Below are 19,493 nucleotides of genomic sequence, written 5' to 3' on the forward strand. Positions count from 1 at the left end.
GGCCTCTCACGTATAAGTAGCCGATCAATAGGGTTAAAAACCCATTACCATGTCATGCGCTGCATTTCTCAGCACAAATTTGCTTTTGTTGTCTGTGCGAGTTCTTGTGCAGTTCTCTGACAGCTCCCACTCACGTCTATTGGAGAACTTTTCCATCAACCTTAGCTGAACTCCCTACGCCTGAACCGTGAAAGAGCCCTCCGATGAGATTTGCCTTATTTCGCAATTAAGAATATCAATGGTTATCACATTACGGAGTTAAGCCAATTACAAGCGAGTGACTAGGTGATGCTCAGTGACATTTTATGTTCCGAGCAAACACTGATATTGCAGCCGGAGAACAGATGTGGTGCCTTGTTTCGTACCCACATAATATAAGGGCACATCTGTTCGCTGCCTGGGCAAAGTGCACAGCGAAAGGTCTTTTTAGCTTTAATGAAAATCGAGAACAATGAAGAGCAAACGGTGCTGAGAGAGGAAGGAGGTGAAGGAGGGCAGTGTTAGTGAACAATAGCTGTCTAGCGCGATATATTTCCCTTTCAGAGCAAAGTCTTCGAGCAAAATGTATTCTGCGTAAGTTTATAATGAGACTCTGGGGTTCTTATGACCCTGTATTTAAAATCCTTTTGTCCAGCACAGTCAGAAAAATATTAATCCTTATATTTCAGATGGCACCGATGACATTGAAAACATTTCAAAGCGCTTCAAAATGGAGTCCTGTGGGGCATTGGTTAGAGTTCTCAAATCTAACGCAAACGAGAGGCCTGGCTTCGATTCCCTGGGCAGGGCAGGGTGCAACCTTCAGCAACCAAGCCACTGGAGCTCCCTCCCACCCTCCAATCTCTCTGTCTAGTTTTATATCCCACCTAAAACACAACCTCTTTGATCTTCCTATGGTCACCTCTCCCGTGGCACGTTTCACCTTCCCCCTCCGTGCCCTCGCTTTGCAGAGAGTCACTTTGCTTCCTGGAACTCCAGCCTGGAGTCCCTCCGACTCGCTCCCTTCCCTCCTTCAAGGTCTGTCTCAAAACATCATCTCTACCCCCCCCCCCCCCCCCCGGCTTCCCACCTGGCTCGGTCACCCATCTCATATTGTAAATCGCCTTCCCGACATGAAAGGCATTTGTAAATGTAAATTGTATCGTTATTGGCTGACATTGCACTGGTGAGGAAGGAGAATAAAGTTTAAGGAGCTCTGTTAGCAAAAAATATTAAAGCTCTGGGTAGTTTTAACAGTGATTGATTTCACTCTCAAATAGTGACCTCAGTAATCTTATTCAGTGCCTGCAAGTTATTGTTTATCTACTGTGGCCGTTTCTTAGAATCCGTGGATTTTCTGGCTTCGGTTCAATCAAATAATCGCTCAGTGGCGACTGGTTTCTCAACACCATGGATCAACAGATTTCTTGTATAAAGCTTTGTCTTTAGTGATTCCAGTATTGAAATTGCTCCTTGTGTGCTCTCTGTTTCTATAATGCATACCTTATGATACTGTATTTAGCGAGCTACTGAGAAATCTCACTGAAAAGTGGTTCTTAAAGAGTTCGGGTAGTACAGCAATAATAATTATCCTTGCGCTTGATACAGCTCCTTATCATCTCGTTGAGACGTCTCAAAGCGCTTCACAGAGTATACTGTAAAGTGGATTGACTGCATATTTTGTGGGCGAAACGCAGCAGCCAATTGCACACAGCGGCGTCCCCACAAACAGTGGTGGATTGAGTGAGCAATTTTTTTTTTGGAAGGATTATTCTTCCCCTGGAAAGCGATTCGCCAATCGACTAACAACAGGGTTCCTACTTATATAATATATAATAATCCTTGCATTTGATACAACGCTTTTCACGTCTTCTAAACGTCTCAAAGCGCTTCACAGAATATACTGTAAAGTGAATTGACTGTATATTTGTGGATGAACCGCAGCAGCCAATTGTGCACAGCAGTGTCTCCCAAACGGTCATGGATTGACGTGACCAATTTATTATTGTTTTTTTTTCTTGAGGGATTATTATTAGACGTGTGGAGTAAGGAAACTTGCCCAACTTTTCACCCTGCTGGGCATCGAACCCAGGTCCTCTCGATTGCGAGGTGAATGCTCTAACCCACTACTCTGTGGAACTCTGATGTGAAAGAGGCTGCATCAGTTGCAAAGAAAATCGCAACGTGTTAGATTCAGTGCTGGGATTGCCTTTAATGACAGGGTTAAAATGCCGGATTAAGTGCTAAAATTTTGCAGAGAGTTGAGCACGCAGCTTCAAATTGTCCACACTTTGTTCCAGCTGACCACCTTTTCCCACAATTGGCAGGTGGATGCTTCAGTTACCAGAGGAAGTGGGGTTAATTGCCATTGCAGCTCGACAGACTCAAGGCAAAGGTCAGTAGTTTTCCATCCCTTTTGATTTCCTGAACACTTGTTCTCTCCGCTTAAAGGCACTGCTCAGTTGAAGTTACGATACAGTTGAACATTGAAACGCTGCAGAAACACCAGTCACAACAATAATAATCATAATAATAATTCTTGCATTTGATATAGTGCCTTATCACATTGTTAAGGCGTCTCAATCGCTTCACAGAATATATTGTAAAGTGAATTGAGTATATATTTTGTGGGCGAAACATGGCAGCCAATTACGCACAGTCGTGTCCCACAAACCGTCGTAGTTGAGTCGCAACATTTTTTTTTGGAGGAATTATTTATTGCCCTTGGAGAGCCAATCGACTAACACCTGAGTTCCTACTTATTGCGAGGTAAACAGGGGTGTGGAGTAAGGAAACTTGCCCAAGGTTTCGCCCCACCCAGTAATAGAAATTAGGTCCTCTTGCTTGGGAGGTGAGTGTGCTGACCACTACACTACAGGACTCCTTTTGCTGCTTCTCAGCATTCAGGTAGTAACAGAAACCAGTGCCTGTGGCCTGGTGTGTACACCATTGCTCTGAAGTGTGAGCATGAAAGAGATTGAGAGATGTTTGTTTTTCGGTTAGCCAGGTGTCTGATAGCTCTATTGGGCAAGCTTCCCGCTGCTTGTCCAGCTAGGACCACCCTAGCTGATAGGACTTTGGCTTGCAGGATTAACAGGAGGATTCCTGCCCACAGTGACTGGTCTGCCCTTCCAGATCCTGCCGATGAGCCAGGCTGTGTCGTGCTGTCATCAACAGTGCCCTGGAATACTATAATAATAATAATAATAATAATAATAATCCTTGCATTTGATATAGCGCTTTTCACGTCGGGAGGACGTCCCAAAGCGCTTCACAGAACATACTGTGGACTGCTTGGCTCAGAAACCAGTTCAGTTCCAAGGAGACACCGCTTACCTCCCCCTCCCCCCCTCTCCCCCCCGAGACATCTTGATGACCTGATAAGACATGCAGAAGGACAGTCCAGAACCTCCAGACACGCTCAACGCATGTTTTGATGATGATAGCAATAATCCTTCCATTTGATATTGCACATATCACGTCATTGAGACCTCTCAAAGCGCTTCACAGGATATACTGTAAAGTGGATTGACTGTGTGTTTGTGGGCAAAAGGCGGCAGCCAATTGCGTACAGCAGCGTCCCACAAACAGCCATGGAGTGAGTGAACACTTTTTTTTACTTTGGAGGATTGTTGTCAGGACGCCGAGCGAGAGAGAAATTCCCTACTCTTTTCAAACAGTGCCAGGGAATCTTATAACCCCCACCTGAACAGGCAGACGAGACCTTGGTTTAAAGTCTCATTGGAAGGACAGATGAGACATTATCTGCCCCTATTCTGATGACCTAGAAGCGTTGACCGGTGTCTGTTCTACAGCCCTTCCTGGGTGTGTGTGTGGGGATGGGGGTGGGTCACTAAACCACCGTGCTACAACAACAACAACAAATTACATGTGTACAGTGCCTTTCAAGTCGGGAGGACGTCCCAAGGTGCTGGACAGTCAAGGATTTGCACCTGAGCTGGGGTTTGGGGCCACTAGGGGTGGAGGGCAAGGAGGGTGTTGATGATAAGAGGATGACCGAAGCCACGGTCGAAGAGGAAGGTCCCGAGACGGACATTGAAGGGAGGGGGCCACATACGTCAAACCAGATTTATTTCATCTCAATGTGCTGGGTTAGTTTATGCATTTTCAGATGCGGAATGTCATAAAGCACATCATCTGAGATATTGCTCGACTTAAAAGGTTTGAGTTCCCCTTAGCTCTTTATTGCTGAAACCCTATATCCCCTGTGATTAAATTGCTTACAGAGAAAATAAAATCGGGGCTGGGTGGGGGGGGGAGGGAGAACAAGGATGCTCCTCATTTGAAGAGTTTCACCCACTGTGTATTGTTTGTCTCTTGCTTCAATACAACAGTCAGATCCGTCCTCCCCGCTAGGCTGGAACACGCTAGTAATGAGTATTGGTTAGCGCGTTCATCTCGCAAACGAGGGGACCTGTGTTCCCAGGCGGGGCAAAACCTTAGGCAAGTTTCCTTACTCCACACACCTCTGTTTACCTAGCTGTAAGTCGGAATCTGATTGTTAGTCGATTGGTGGATTGCTTTCCGGGCATAATAATCCCTTAAAGCTAATAATAATACTAATAATTTGGTCACTCAATCCACAACTGTTGGTGGGATGTTGCTGTGCCCATTTGGCTGCTGCGTTTCACCCACAAAATATACAGTTACTGCACTTCACACTATATTCCGTCAAACGCTCGGAAACAGCTCAGCGGCCGGATTCACTTCGTGGCTGGACGTTGGGCATTGCTTTGTGCAAATTGGTTGCGCACTCGCCCGCAAAATACAGACACTGCACCTTCCAGTAAATCCTGTGAAGCCAGAAATCGTCCCGTGAAAGGCACTGTGTGGAATGTACAGATTACAACAATAACTCACATTGATATACTCCATCCCCGAGCGCTTTGCAGGCAAACCGTGTAAATCGTATTAAAACCAGATTTAATAAATAATCGACACTCCGCACGTGTAATTCAATGCAGCCGGTAAATGTGCATCCGTCGACTGGTCACGGTGTCACTTCCCATGATTCGAAGCAAGGAAGGGGAGTGGAGTTACGAGTTAGGAGGCGATTAATAAGAGCAGTGCAAATAAATGCTTCTAAGTGGTTTTGCTAGGAAACGGGAACGGGACTCGGGTGAATGTACGACTTTGGCGATTATACGATTCATAAAGATAAGACTTGTGCGAGTTTTACTGTAGTGTTTATCCTGACCTGAGTTGTTCTGTGTACTTTTCAGGTCGTGGAAGAAATGCCTGGATTAGCCCCAAGGGCAGTGCAATGTTTACTGCGCACGTTTGCATTCCCTTGCACTCGGAGCTTGGCCGGTGCATACCGTTCATCCAGCACTTAGTACCACTGGCTGTCGTGGAAGCTGTGTTAAGCTTACCAGGATATGAGGTCGGTCAAACTGTGTTCTTTCATGTTATTATACAGACTCTTTCTCTCTCTTTTATGTATATATATATATATCCTGTAAGGATCTGGAAAATATCTGTTTTATGATTTTTTTATTATTATCATTTGCAAAAAATACGATTTTTAAAAAAAAATACATTATATTGGTTCCAGTTGTTTTTCGTTATTTTTCTTCCCATTGCCATATAGCTCTGTCTCTGCCCAGGGTGTGATACCACAGACGTTGGTTACCTTCTGGTTCCCCCCCACTCCCTTAAGCATTAAAGCTTTGGAACTCTCTCCCTCAACCCCTACGCCCTGTCCACTCCTTCCCCACTTTACATCACAAATAAAGACCTTCCTCGTCCACCTCCTCACCCCCGGCTTGACTACTGTTAAGCGCTCCAGGACACTGCCGCACGTGAAGGGCACTGTATAACTGCACACTGTTGTTGTTATGTTGAGCCTTGGCATTGAGTGTTGGCAGGTCACTCGCCTGCAGTGGTCATTACAGCCGAGCCTGGCATTCACCCACCCGATCGCCACACACAACCAGTAGAGGGTGCTACAGAGGGAACAGGAGCAGGACCAGGCTGATTTTTTCCTCCCTGACTGAGTTAATTTAGCCCTTTAGGCAAACTAGCCATGGACCAGGATTCAAACAAGTAAGCTCCTCGTGTGTAAAGTGGAACTGTCCACTCCCCCACTAGGGCTGCCCCTGTATGTTTTCTTTCAAAAGGATAATAATAATAATCCTTGCATTTGATACAGTGCCGTCGTTGAGACATCTCAAAGCGCTTCACAGGATATGCTGTAAAATGGATTGACTGTATATTTTGTGAGCGAAACATGGCAGCCAATTGCGCACAGCACAAACAGTCGTGGATTGAGTGACTAAATTATTATTAATATTGTTTTTGTTAAGGGATTATTAACCCCAGAAAGCAATCCGCCAATCGACTAACAACCGGGTTCCTACTTACTGCTAGGTAAACAGGCGTGTGGAGTAAGAAAACTTGCCTAAGGTTTTGCCCTGCCCGGGAATCGAACCCCGTCCTCTCACGTGTGAGGCGAGCGCGCTAGCCACTACGCTACAGGACTTCATTTCAATCCCCACCGCTGCAACCACAAACTACACCAGTGACGAGGTCGGGGAGCGTTTGTGTAAGATTTCAGCGCTGCTGCCATCAGTGCCTGACTGATGTTCTGATAGCTGATCACCACTGTTTAACTCCATTATCCAAATGCCCAAACAGACGAACTGTGAATTGGTTACGTGCCCACAGCAGTGACATTTTGCATTGATTCCCCGGGCCAGTTTAATTAATCGTGTGGCTTGGCATTCATCATGACGGAGAGGCGTCCGAATGACTGAATTCACAATTCTTTGTGACCCAGCTCGCTGCATTGTGGAGCTTTAGCTCTTGACGGCTCTTTGGATTGACATACATGGGTCTGTCAGTCTGTTTGCTCCTGTATGTCACTGTCAAAACAGCCCCAGTTTGACCCTCCGTTTACCGTACCCACCTGCATTCAGCTGAATTGACTCCAAAGAGGACCCAGACGGGCACAATCTCCCATAGGGTAATGGTTTCGCGCGCTCAGCTTGCAAGCCAGAGGACCCGGGTTCGATTCCCAGATGGGGCGAAACCTAATGCAAGTTTCCCTTTCCATGCATTTCTGTTTACCTAACAGTAAAAATAGGAACCGGCTGTTTGGCGATCGACGGATTGCTTTCCGGGGTTAATAATCCCTCTCCTCTCCCCTCCCCCCCCACCCCACCCCCAACCAAAAACAAAATGTGGTCACTCAGTCCACGACTGTTTGTGGGACACTGCTGTCAGCAATTGGCTGCCGCATTCCACCCACAAATCTATCGTTCTGTGAAGCGCTCTGAGACGTCTCAACAACGTGATAAGACGTTATATCAAATGCAAGGATTATTATTATTATAATCAGACACAAAAACCCACATCTCTGCCGTAGATCTCCAATAATGGGTGAGGCGTGAAGCAAATTAATAATAATATTAATCCTTGCATTTGATATAGGGCCTTATCACGATTTTGAGACGCCTTCGCAGAATATATACCGCAATGCGAATGAAGTTTAAATATCATACACACTCTCCCCAGAGGTTTTGATGCATTTTGTTCTGGCGGGTGGTAGGGAAGGGCTCTTACATTGTCATGGTTTAGTATCCAGCCATTCATACAAGATGCGGGTGAATTGTTCTTTGTATGTCCTGCCAAACAGCAGCAGCTCTTTTCAGTTGCATTTGATTGATACGGTGAGCTCACCGTCCAAGACGACACTCCAAACTCCAATGCATTACTGCCGCATTTCGCCCACAAAATATACAGTCAATTCACTTTACAGTATATTCTGTGGAGCGCTTTGAGACGTTGCGAAGACGCGATAAGGCGCTACATCAAATGCAAGGATTGTTATATCAAATGCAAGGATTATTATTATACTATTATTGCTGTAGTCAGAGGGTTTGATGTCAGGCATTAACTATTGCCATTGTTTGTGGTATTAATTCAGTAAGAACCATTTACGTTCACAACAGCGCCTTTCATGTTGGGAGGACGTCTGCACATGCTTCACAGTGCTGTGTGGGATACGGGGGCTGAGAGGGAGGGAGGGAGAGGAAGGGGGAGGGGAGGGGAAAGATGATAACAAGCACTGTGGAAGAGAGAGAGAGAGGAAGAGTGTTCTTGAGAGATTTCATCATCTGTTTCTTGCCATAATTCATCTGCATCTTATTCTGTTTAGGAAAATTAAAGAGTTTCACGCACTGCACACTTGCTGTTTTATTTAGGACATTGATCTGAGGGTTAAATGGCCCAATGATATTTACTACAGTGGCCTCATGAAGCTGGGTGGCGCTCTGGTTACCTCCACCTTGATGGGAACAACTTTTCATGTACTTATTGGTATGGTACTGTGTATTAATACTTAGTTTAGTGTGTTAAATCTATTTCACGATCCTCACACTTGTCTTCGAATCCCTTCATGCCCTGGTACCTCCCTACCTCCCCGACCTGCTTACTCCCCAACCTTCTACCTACTGCCTCCACTCGACTGGCTCTGGACTCCTGCATGACCCTCGTGCCCTCTGTTCCACCATCAGTGACTGCGCTTTCAGCCACTACGCCCCAAAACTCTGGTACACTCTCTCTCTCTATCCCTCTGCCTCGACCCCATCCTTCCCCATCTTCAGGTCATGCCTGAAAACCTTCCTATTCAACCGTGCCTACAGTCACCTCCCCCGTTCCCTCCGGCTCGGTGTCGTGCTCCGCCACTGTCAAGCGCTCTGGGATGCTACCCTGCATGAATAATAAATGTATAAATGCATGAAAAGCTGTATAAATGCAAGTTACTGTTGTTAAATGCTTAGAATTTTTAACACCCCCCTCCATCACATAATGATAGTATTGCTTCTCCCATAAAGACAGAATTATTTCCCACATTAAAGACTTTGTATTTTGAAACAGCCACATACAATTATTGCTAAATGTATGCTTTTTGAAAGAAAGTGTGACGAGTTCATTTTTTTAAGTGCTCAAGTGGACAAAACCAAAATGATTTGAAATGTCAGACTTCGGACACGTGCACTTTCGAGACGGTTCTTGGGATTCAGGCTAAGTTATCAAGGACGGATCTGTTAGTGTTTCTCAGCTAAACTGTACTTTCAGGCTTATGCACAATTTATCCTAATTTTTCTCAACTCTCATCTTGTAACCTCTGACAACCCACTATTGGACTCGCGAAAAGTAGCTGTTAAAAACAACTTTTTTTTACATCATTCCACCAAGTCACCCCTGACTAGTTGCCAAAGTTGTCTTTTGTGAACTCTCCCTTCCTACCTGTCCGTCTGCCCTGATAGCTAACTGTCCTAAAAAGAGCTCTGTGAACCTATCTCACCCCCGCTCTCACCTGGCTCCACTGGCTCCCCATTCCCCAGAGGAGAGAGTTCAAAATCCTCGACCTCACTTTCAAAGCTCTCCACAGCCTTGCTCTTCCTTACATGTTTCATGTCTCCCGACCGGACTGCGCCACCATCAGCGGTCGGGCTTTCAACCTCCACCCTTTGGAACTCCATCCCACACTCCCTTCTCCTCGCCCCTCCCTTGCCTCCTTCAAGTTCATCTCAAGACCATCCTCTTCGACTGTGCCTTCGGTCACCCTCCTACCCCCACCCTCCCTGCCCTCCACCCCTCCTGATCCCAACTCCTTGCTCGGATGCGAATCCTTGACAGTCCAGCGCCTCGGGACGTCCTCTTGACGTGAAAGGCGCAACACACGTGTAATTTGTTGTTGCTGGTGACCCCTGCACCACACAACTCTCCTTAAATCTGACCTTGGTGACCTTGGCAAAGAATCTCCCTGGATTGCTATGTTTCTGCATCAAATCCCGCCTCACCATGTCTGTCCAAACGTCTCGACAATGCAGTCAGGACTCCCCCAGCACTGCACTGGAGTGTCAGCCTGACTCAGATGTTGGTAGCATTCTTGAGCGAGAAGGTTGTGGGTTAAAGCACCACATTGGGCCTATGAGCTCACAGTCCAGGCTGACACTCCCAGTGCTGTGGTGGGGAAGCGGTGCATTGTCAGAGGTGACGTACTTTGGATGATTCGTTAACCGAGGTCCTGTCTGCCCATTCATGTTAACGATCCCGTGGCTTTGGTCGAAAAGAGACCAACAATCCCGCAACACATTAAAAAAAATTGGTCATTCACTTCGTGGCCGTTTGTAGGACATGGCTGCGTGCAAATTGGTTGCCACTTTTGCCTACAAAATACACAGCCGCTACACTTTACAGTAGTGAAGAGAAACTCTGTGAAGCACTTTGAGACGTTTTGCCACACTGAGATACTACATCAAATGTAAGGATTATGATTACGATCTGTAAGCTTTTTAAAAATAGGTTTATTAAATATCGTTCACTCATAATACAAAACATAGGCTACAAAAGAGCATGCATCATCTTTGTACACATAAGAAGCTGTTTTATATCCAGGGTGTTCACAAAGTCCTGTTACCACCGTGTGTTTTTTTCCACAGTGCACTGACCAACGACTGAAGCATGTAGAGGAATGATGATGATTGTATTTAGAAGTACTTAATTGTATTCAGCCCAAGTGTTTAATTGTAGTTAGATGTCGAGATGGGCTGTGAGTGAGCGAGCGCCATAATTTTCATGGCAGATAATGATCCATCACCATGTTCAGTGCCACATCCTCTGTAATGGAGAGAGGAGGAAGTTCTGGATGGAGAGAGGAGGAAGTTACTGGTTTCAAGACATTGTTACCCTCCTCATCTGCAACAGAAAATAAAAATTCACTGTAAGAAAAAAAATACACGCAGGTGGGGTAACAGGACTTTGTGAACACCCAGATAACGGTCTAACTAATAAACTATGCGTGTAGGTGGCCGTACAGAGTTAAGCGAGAGTTCAGTCAGTCGCTGCGTTCTTTAGGAACTGAAACATATTGCGGTCTTTTTTATTCTTTTGAAAGGTTGCGGATTCAACGTCAGCAACAGCAACCCGACAATTTGCATCAACGATATCATTCAGCGCCACAACCGAGAGAACGGGACGGATTTGCAGCCGTTTCGCATAGACCAGCTGATAGCTCGGACACTCACGCAGTTCGAAGATTTCCTCCACACGTTTCAGACCCAAGGTCCAAATGGAGTTTTGCCCCTCTATTATAAGCGCTGGCTGCACAGGTTAGTAAAAACAGTGACAGCAATTTGCATTTACATAGCGCCCTTCACCTGCACTCGGAGTTCTGAAAAGAAATACCCCATGGATGGTGCATCCCACTGCAGTCCCGTAGTGTATTGCACTCACTTTACAAGGGAGCCAGTTGGGTTCAAGCCCCCACGTCGGGACATGGAATCACATAGTCTAAGCCGACGCTCGAATGCAGCGCTAGGGTGTGTGCTGCATTGTCGCAGGTGCCATCCTTCAGATGAGACGTTAAACCAAGGTCCCGTCTGCCTGTTCAGGTGGAAGTTATAAAGATCCCGTGGTGCTATTCTCTCTCCCTCGAACTTGAACTCAATCGGCTGGGGGACGGGGAGCCAGTGGAGCTGAGCGAGTGAGGGTGGTGGATAGTTGTGTGGAGCCCGGTTCAGGACAGGACGTGGGCTGCAGAGTTCTGGATAGACTGCAGGGCAGAGCAGGGGAGGTAATATAAAGTCCGTTGGAACGTCTTTCTGGGAGCCTGCGGATGGTACAGCTCAGTACTGGTTTCGCAGATCGCAGTCTAGCAGGTTGTCCTGTTTAGCAGGACCTCGCTGAGAAATTTACATCCGAATGAATTCTCAAGACTGCTGAACAAACGGACAAACGAACATTGCCCCTCTGTGTTCATCTATTCTGCAGTCCCGTTAGCATAGAGTTTAGGACGGTGCCAATCACTGAAACCTTTTGAATGGCCCGATGTAACTCAGGTCCACTTGGGTCGGATACAAGCCACCCTGCAAAAGCAATTCATCTCTGGTTTACCTTAACCTGTGTCGCTCTCTCCTTGTGATCTGTGATGTTCCCTAATTATTACCCAACCTCGCCCACACCCCCTCCACCGCCACCCCGTTTGGTTTTCCAGTCTCTTCTATCTTCTATTCTGTGGAGTCCTGTAGCGTAGTGGTTAGTGCGCTCGCCTCGCAAGTGAGAGGACCCGGGTTCAATTCCCAAGCGGGGCAAAACCTTACTCAAGTTTGCTTACTCCACACACCTCTGTTTACCTAGCAGGAAGTAGGAAACCAGTTGTTAGTCGATTGGCAGATCGCTTTCCGGGGATAATAATACAAAATAATTTGGTCGCTCAATCCACAAATGTTTCTGGGACACTCCTGTGCGCAATTGGCTGCCATGTTTCGCCCGCAAAATACTTAGTCACTCCCCTTTGCTGTATATCCTGTGAAGCGCTTTAAGACGTCTCAATGAACGTGATCAGGCACTGTATCAGATGCAAGGATTGATAATGGATGTCCCATGCATGGCGAGTGCCGTTTTAATGTCAACGGCTGGATCAATTAACCTTCCCATCGGCTGTCCAGGGCTGCAAAATACATTAAAATAGCCTCACTCTTTACTTCAGGAAACACAAGTATGTGTGGAGACCAGTAATCACTGGCACACGTGATTTGTCACTGGTGACTAAGAGACGTCCACAGACTGAGCTCTGGCTGATTTGACCTAATCCTTGTGGACACAGATTGCTTTAAGGCAAAAAAAAACTCTCTCCAATTCATCATCGAGCCGCTTGAGCCCTTTCTCACCCGTGTCAAACACACGGTTCTTCACTGGTTGGACAGAGGGTCTTTATCTCCTCCCCACCCCCGCGTCCATATTGTCCTCTCTGGCTTTTTATGGCCAACAAAATGCCAGCACGTGTGAAATAACAGTAACAAGATGTTGTTTCGACTCCCTCTTCCCTCCCCTCCCCGGGGGAAAAAAAATCCAGACAAAGCACTTTCTAAAGATCGCTGCAGTCTTTTGGGTCCACAGCGCTTTCATTTACCTCCTGCTCTGCACTTGTGCTGGCCACGGTTCTCTTTAGAAAGGAGAGCAGATATTTGCGCTGGTCAGGGAACAAAAGAATAATAATAACCACTGGATTTGATGTAGCGACTTGTCACGTCGGCGAGACATCTCAAAGAGCTTCACAGACTATATTGTCAAGTAGATTGACTGCATATTTTGCGAGAAGAAGGTGGCAGTCAATTGCACGCAAACAGTCGTGGATTGAGTGACCAAATTATTATTTTTCTCGAAAGGGATTATTTACCCCGGAAAAGCAATCCGCCAATCGGTTTCACCCCGCCAGGGAATCGATCCCAGGTCCTCTCGCTTATGAAGCGAGCGCAATAACTAATTCACTACAGGACTCCAAAGAATAGAAGGAACTAAAGATAGACGAGAGTGGAAAAACAAATGGGGGGTTGTGGGAGGGTGCTGGGATCTTTAACATCCACTTGAAAAGGCAGACGGGACCTCAGCTTAATGTCTCATCTGAAGATCTGTTGCCCCACTCCTGCCCTGGCTCCCCCTCTATATCTGACTTCCACATCGAAACCTAACACTTTGTGATCACTTCTCCACGTTCTGCCTCTCTCCTGCTCAGTGCCTATGCTGGGATGTTATTCAATATGAAGTGCACTGTGTAAAATCAAGTTCTTACAGGTTTAAACAACAGTAGAGGTTAGCGCGCTCGCCTCACAAGCGAGAAGATCCGGGTTTGGTTCCTGGGCTGGGTGAAACCATAGGCACGTTTCCTTCCTCCACACGGCTCAGTTTACCTAGCAGTAAGTAGGAACCTGGCTGTTAGTCGATTGGCGGGTCGCTTTTCAGGGGTAATAATCCTTTCAAATAAATAAATACATGAATAAAAAATAAATGATGTGGTCAGTCAATCCACAGCTGCATCTGGGACACTGCTGTGTGCAATTGGCTGCCACGTTTCGCCCACAAAATATAAAGTCAATTCACCTTACGGTGTATTCTGCTTTGAGACGTCTCAACGACGTGATAAGGTGCTATATCAAATGCAAGGATTATTCGTATTGTAACATTGGATTTGCCGTAACGGTTGAGCTCCAAAGCACCTTGGTTGTGTCTCCAAGACAGATCTGTGCTTGTTTGCCGCAGGTCGGTTGGCGTGTTTGTGAGCTGTCTGTTTGCTGGCTGACTAAATCAATAGGATGATCCTTTAATGGCATGCCAGCCTTTTAACCAAATCACCGTCTTTGCCCTTTCACCTTGAGAAGAGCAGGATAATTAACTCGCATTAATATGTTTAAGAAAAAAAATATTTCTTGCGGCGAAATCATATTGTATCATAGAGCACCTCTGGGCAGGGCTGATCAGGGGAGTGGGGGGAGAGTGGAATTAACTTGAATCAGATCAGAGTAGACGAAAAATGATTTGAACAGGAAGAATATCGATTCTAAAGAGGGATTTGAGCAAATATAAAACACTTTAGTTGTGTTAAAAGCCTAGGTGGCGCTGGACAATCTGTCCTCATGTCATGTACCTTTATATTCTCTTGACTATTCTCCTGGAAGTGGGGGGGGAACGGGTCTAGAGGGGTATCCTTGGAACTAAGCCAGCTCCGAGGTGACATCTCGGAATGGAATATCAGACTCGAGTCAACCCTGTGTGGCGGTCTCCAGTCCGGTTCCTGAGCCAGGCGGGTCCGCAGTATTCCAGGGCGCTGCTGATCACAACCCAGCCCAGACTGGCTCATCGGCAGGACCTAGAAGGACAGACCAGTCACTTGGGGGCTGAGAATCACTTCACTCAGCTCCTGTTAACCCTGCAAGCCAAAGCCCTAACAGGTAGATTGGTCCTAGCTGGACAACCAGTTGACCAAAGAAAACATACACTGTAATTTGGAGTGACTGTGTTTTCGTGGGCAGACGTGGAAGCCAATTTCCGCAAATTAACGTCCCTACACAATAATAATAATCCTTGCATTTGATATAATGCCTTATCATGTCATTGAGACGTCTTAAAGCTCTTCACAGAATACATTGTAGGGTGGAGTGACAGTGAATCTTGTGGGCAAAACACGGCAGCCAATTGCGCACAAAACTGTCGTGGATTCAGTGAGCACATTGTTTTTTTTTCGAGGGCTTATTATCCTCCGAGCAATCGACTAACAACCAGGTTCCTATTTACAGGTGGGTAAAACAGAGGCGTGTGGAGTAAGGAAACTTGCATTACGGTTTCGCCCCGGCCAAGAATCAAACCCGGGTCCTCTCGCTTGCGAGGCGAGCGCTCCGCAAACAGCGAACGATCGACTAAGCTCTGACTCATACCACGTCCGCGTTGGCAGTCGCGGTTTAGTGCCTTGACTAATCGCTGATGTTCTTCTCTTGCCAGCGGCCAGCAGGTGCGACTATGGAGGGAGGACGGCCCCGTGGCCCACATCGTCGGCCTGGACAACTGTGGCTTCCTTCAGGTTCAACAGGAAGATGACGTCATCATCTCTGTGCAGCCTGACGGGAACTCGTTTGACATGCTACGTAACTTAATAGTCACCAAGCAGCATTAATAGTCACCTTAATAGTCACCAATCCATGCATTTCATATAGCGATTTGTCACGTCCTTGCGACGTCTCAAAGAGCTTCACCTCCTGTAAAGTGAATTGACCGTCCATTCACCGATAACTGAAACACAGAATCCTACAGCACAGACGGAGGCCATTCAGCCCATCGTGCCTGTGCCAGCTCCTCGAAAGAGCTACCAGCTAACTGGTCCCTCCTCCACTCCTTCCCCACAGCTTTGCAATGTTTTTTCTTTTCAAGTACCTATACGATTGCCCATTGAATGCTAGGTAAACAACTCTCTGGATAAAAAAAAAATCTCCTCGTCTCCCCTCCGGTTCTTTTGCCAATTATCTTAAATCTGTGTCCTCTGGTTACTGACCTGCCTGCCAGAGGAAACAGCTTCTCATTATATTCACGTGGAAGAATCATGACGGTTGTATTTAGAAGTACTTCATCGTATACAGTATCAGTGTTTAACTGTAGTTAGACGTCCAGGGGATGGGTGCGAGTGAGTGAGCGCCATCATTTTCATGGCAGATAATGATCGATCACCATGTAGCTCAGTGGTTAGAGCTGTAGCTCAGTGGTTAGAGCACTTGCCTTGCCAGCGAGACACCTGGGTTCAATTCCAGGCAGGGTGAAACCTTGGGCAAGTTTCCTTACTCCACACTCCTAGTAATAATCCCTCCAAAACAAAACAAAATAATAAATTCGTCACTTTCAATCCATGACTGTTCGTGGGGACGCTGCTGTGCGCAATTGGCTGCCGCGTTTCGCCCACAAATATACGGTCAATTCACTTTACAGTCTATTCTGTGAAGCGCTTTGAGACGTCAATAAGACGTGAAAAGCGCTATATCAAATGCAAGGATTATTATGTTTATATATATAGATCGGAGTGAGGAGCAAGTTATTGGTCTCAGACATTGTTACCTTCCACTCATCTGCAACAGGAAAATAAAATGTCACTGTAAGAAGAAAATAAACAAAGAGGGGGTGGAGGTAACAAGACTTTGTGAACACCCTGTACAAAATGTCTGAATATCTCTGCTCTTTATTCCGATGTGTATGCAAGTCAACGGCCCCAAGTCAGCCTTGACTGAGTACTGGGTCAATGGAGCATTTTGCTTCTTAAAAGAACCAGCATTTTAGGCTGGCTCGAGAGCAGATTTTTGATGCACAACCAGTGCCTTTGGTCAATTTTGCTGGCCAAACCTCGTTGATGTGGGATTTCTTTTAAGAATGAAAACAATGGCTTGAGTTTTTGTTTCGGGGTAAGGTGTGTATGTGAAAGGGGAGGGGGGAATAGGGGATGTGTGTGTGTTTGTGTGTGGAGCGGGGTTGGAGGGGATGTGTGTGAACGTGGAGGGGTTGGGTGTGGAGGGAATGTGCGTGTGTGTGTGTGGAGGTGGGGGGATGTAGGCAATGTGTGTTTGAGGGGGTTTCAGGGTATGTGTGTGGGGGGAGTGGGGTGGGGGGAGAAGCCAAAGCTGCCTTCACTGACCTCCGTCTCAACATTCCCTTAATGAAAAGCAAATGCTGATAAGACTGTAACCTAATATCCGAATTTTCTTCAATGGAAAATGCATTATTATTTCATTTCCTGTTTGAATCTTTAACAGATGGAAACTAATGAAGTGTGGACAAGTCAGTGCGCAGGTGGAACTTGTGGGAATAACTTCTCTGCTTCCTCTTTATAAGGGTTCCTATTTCTTGTATGTATGTATGAGCGCGCGTGTGTGTATGCGTGTGCATTGGCCTTTCATTCTCCTGACAGCAAGCAGTTTTGCATTGAACACATCATTTGTTACCGACCTGTATTTGCTCCATTACCCACAATCGAACCAAATCCTTCCAACACAGAGCATAGACAACCCATTGTTGTTACTTTGCAGATCTGAAATAGTTCAGCGTTTGGTTAATAGAGGAAGGAGATCTGGAGAACGTTGTGTTGGTGGGGAGGAGGGAGAGCAGAGGGTAAGAGAAGTGCTTGAGTTAGATAGGTAACAAAGGGGGGTGGGAGAGAAAGTCAGTTCAGGATGTGAACGGCTGCTTTTGCCCTCGTTTCTATTTGAAATTCGACATGGTGCCATTGCCTTTAAGAGTTGCATTAAACGTTTTTAACTATCGGCAAAGCTCACCTGACAACCCCCCCCCCCCCCCACCCACCATCCCGACCCTCTACTCCAGGTCCCTCCCTACCTTTCTGTTTGGTGAATAATAATAATACTGGTCCTTGCATTTGATATAGTGCCATATCACGGCATCGAAACGTCTCAAAGCACTTCACAGAATACACCGTCTAGTCAATTGACTGCATATCTTATGGGCGGAAAATGGCAGCCAGCCTATTGCGCACAGCAGTGTCCCACAAACAGTCGTGGATCGAGTGACCAGATTTTTTTTTTGAGAGATTATTACCTCTAGAAAGCGATCCGCCAATCGACTAACAACCAGGCTCCAACTCACTGCTAGGTAAACACAGGCGTGTGGAGTTAGGAAACTTGCCTAAAGTTTTTCCCCGCCCGGGAATCAAATCCGGGTCCTCTCGCTTGCAAGGCGAGTGGGCTAACCACCAAGCTGAGGGATTACATAATTGCCTGCAACAGTCCATAGCCGACTAATTCACTTCATGCCTGGTTGTGAACACATTGGCTGTTGGGTCTGCCTACAAATTATACAGTCACTACGCTTCACAGTCAAATTCTGCCAAGTCCTTTCAGACTTCACCAGCATGTTAAGCGACTACGTCAGATGCAAGTGTTATTATCGCCTCGCAAACAAGAGGACCCTGGTTCGATTCTTCGGGCAGGGCGAAACCTTAGGTAAGTTTTCTCACTCCATATGTCTGTTTACCTAGCAATCAATTGACGTATCGCGTTCTGGGGTAATAATCCATTCAAAAAAATTATAAATAATTTGGTCACTCATTCCACGACTGTTTGTGGGAACTTGCTGTGCGCAATTGGTCGCCATGTTTCGCCCACCAAATATACAGTCAATTCACGTTACAATATATTCTGTGAAGCGCTTTGAGACGTTTCAACGACAAGGCTCTATATCAAATGTAAGGATTATTATTATTACCATTTCCTATCCATTACAGCATTAACCCTGTGTGGCTCAGCGATTTGTAAGAACTCTGTAATTTGGGAAAGATTTCAATTCTTTAACCCATAGTGTCAGCACTGTCCCACGATTATACAGACCATTAAAGTCAATTTCTATTTGCAAAATAAAAATGAGGGTAGAATTCAGGCCCTATTTTTAACGTCAACCAAGAAAATCGGAACAGAGAAATTTGAAACACCTCTTCTCCCCCCACCCCCCCCCCACCCCAGAGTAAATTGACTGCTCAAACTTACACAGTCACTTCACTTCACAGTAAATCCTGTGACATGCTTTGAGACATCCTCCTGCCTTGTGAGGCGCTGTATCAAATGTAAGGTTAGCATTGTTGTTTCCTTTTGCTGGTGGGCAATTTGCCTTTAAGGTAAAATATTATGGTTTGACCCATTAAACCACTGACAAACAAAAAAGCAGCTGAAGGGAAGCATTAGTGACTGTGAGAAAGGCCACATTTCTGGACGCTCCTGACTGCCCAGGGAAAGCATCGCATGCTTCTCTCGCTGTTAACCTTTCAAGTGCCTAACACACCCTTTTCACAGCTTTCCCACACGACCGCGTTTAGTTGCAGAGAAAACACGAGTTGAACGTTTAATAAGTTTTACCTTCGGGATCGCAGGTTATTTCAATCAAATTAATAATTTTTCCGCCTCTTCCCCCCCCCCCCTCCCCACTTTGTATAATTTCTGATCTTACTTTGTCTGAGTGTTGATTGAAGGGGCTGCTAAGCTAGCGTAGTGCAAGTTATATTTTGTGTAGGTTATTCGGGGAGATATTGCAAGAGATTCTGCATTCAGCTGTGTATGTGCGTGTGTTCATGCGTGTGGTTTATTTCAGGGATTTCACGTGGTGGAATTCAGTTTATTTCAAAGCACACATTGAGGTACACTCTTCCCCAGAAAGTGATTGCTTCT

General features: G+C 46.1%; 1 protein-coding gene across 1 annotated transcript in view; it reads left to right on the plus strand.

Moving 5' to 3' along the window:
- Positions 1-15,469, plus strand: part of hlcs (holocarboxylase synthetase (biotin-(proprionyl-CoA-carboxylase (ATP-hydrolysing)) ligase)) — a 67,992-nt gene extending 52,523 nt beyond the window's left edge. Inside the window, exons 6-10 of the mRNA XM_042334618.1 lie at positions 2,307-2,374; positions 5,223-5,383; positions 8,205-8,319; positions 10,907-11,120; positions 15,286-15,469. Of these exons, the coding sequence (XP_042190552.1) occupies positions 2,307-2,374; positions 5,223-5,383; positions 8,205-8,319; positions 10,907-11,120; positions 15,286-15,457 (730 nt within the window). The 3' untranslated portion in view covers positions 15,458-15,469. The remainder of the gene's footprint in view (positions 1-2,306; positions 2,375-5,222; positions 5,384-8,204; positions 8,320-10,906; positions 11,121-15,285) is intronic.
- The last annotated feature ends 4,024 nt before the right edge of the window (positions 15,470-19,493 follow it).

This window comes from Callorhinchus milii, unplaced genomic scaffold, assembly GCF_018977255.1.
Source record: "Callorhinchus milii isolate IMCB2004 unplaced genomic scaffold, IMCB_Cmil_1.0 Scaffold4, whole genome shotgun sequence".
NCBI classification, from domain to species: domain Eukaryota; kingdom Metazoa; phylum Chordata; class Chondrichthyes; order Chimaeriformes; family Callorhinchidae; genus Callorhinchus; species Callorhinchus milii.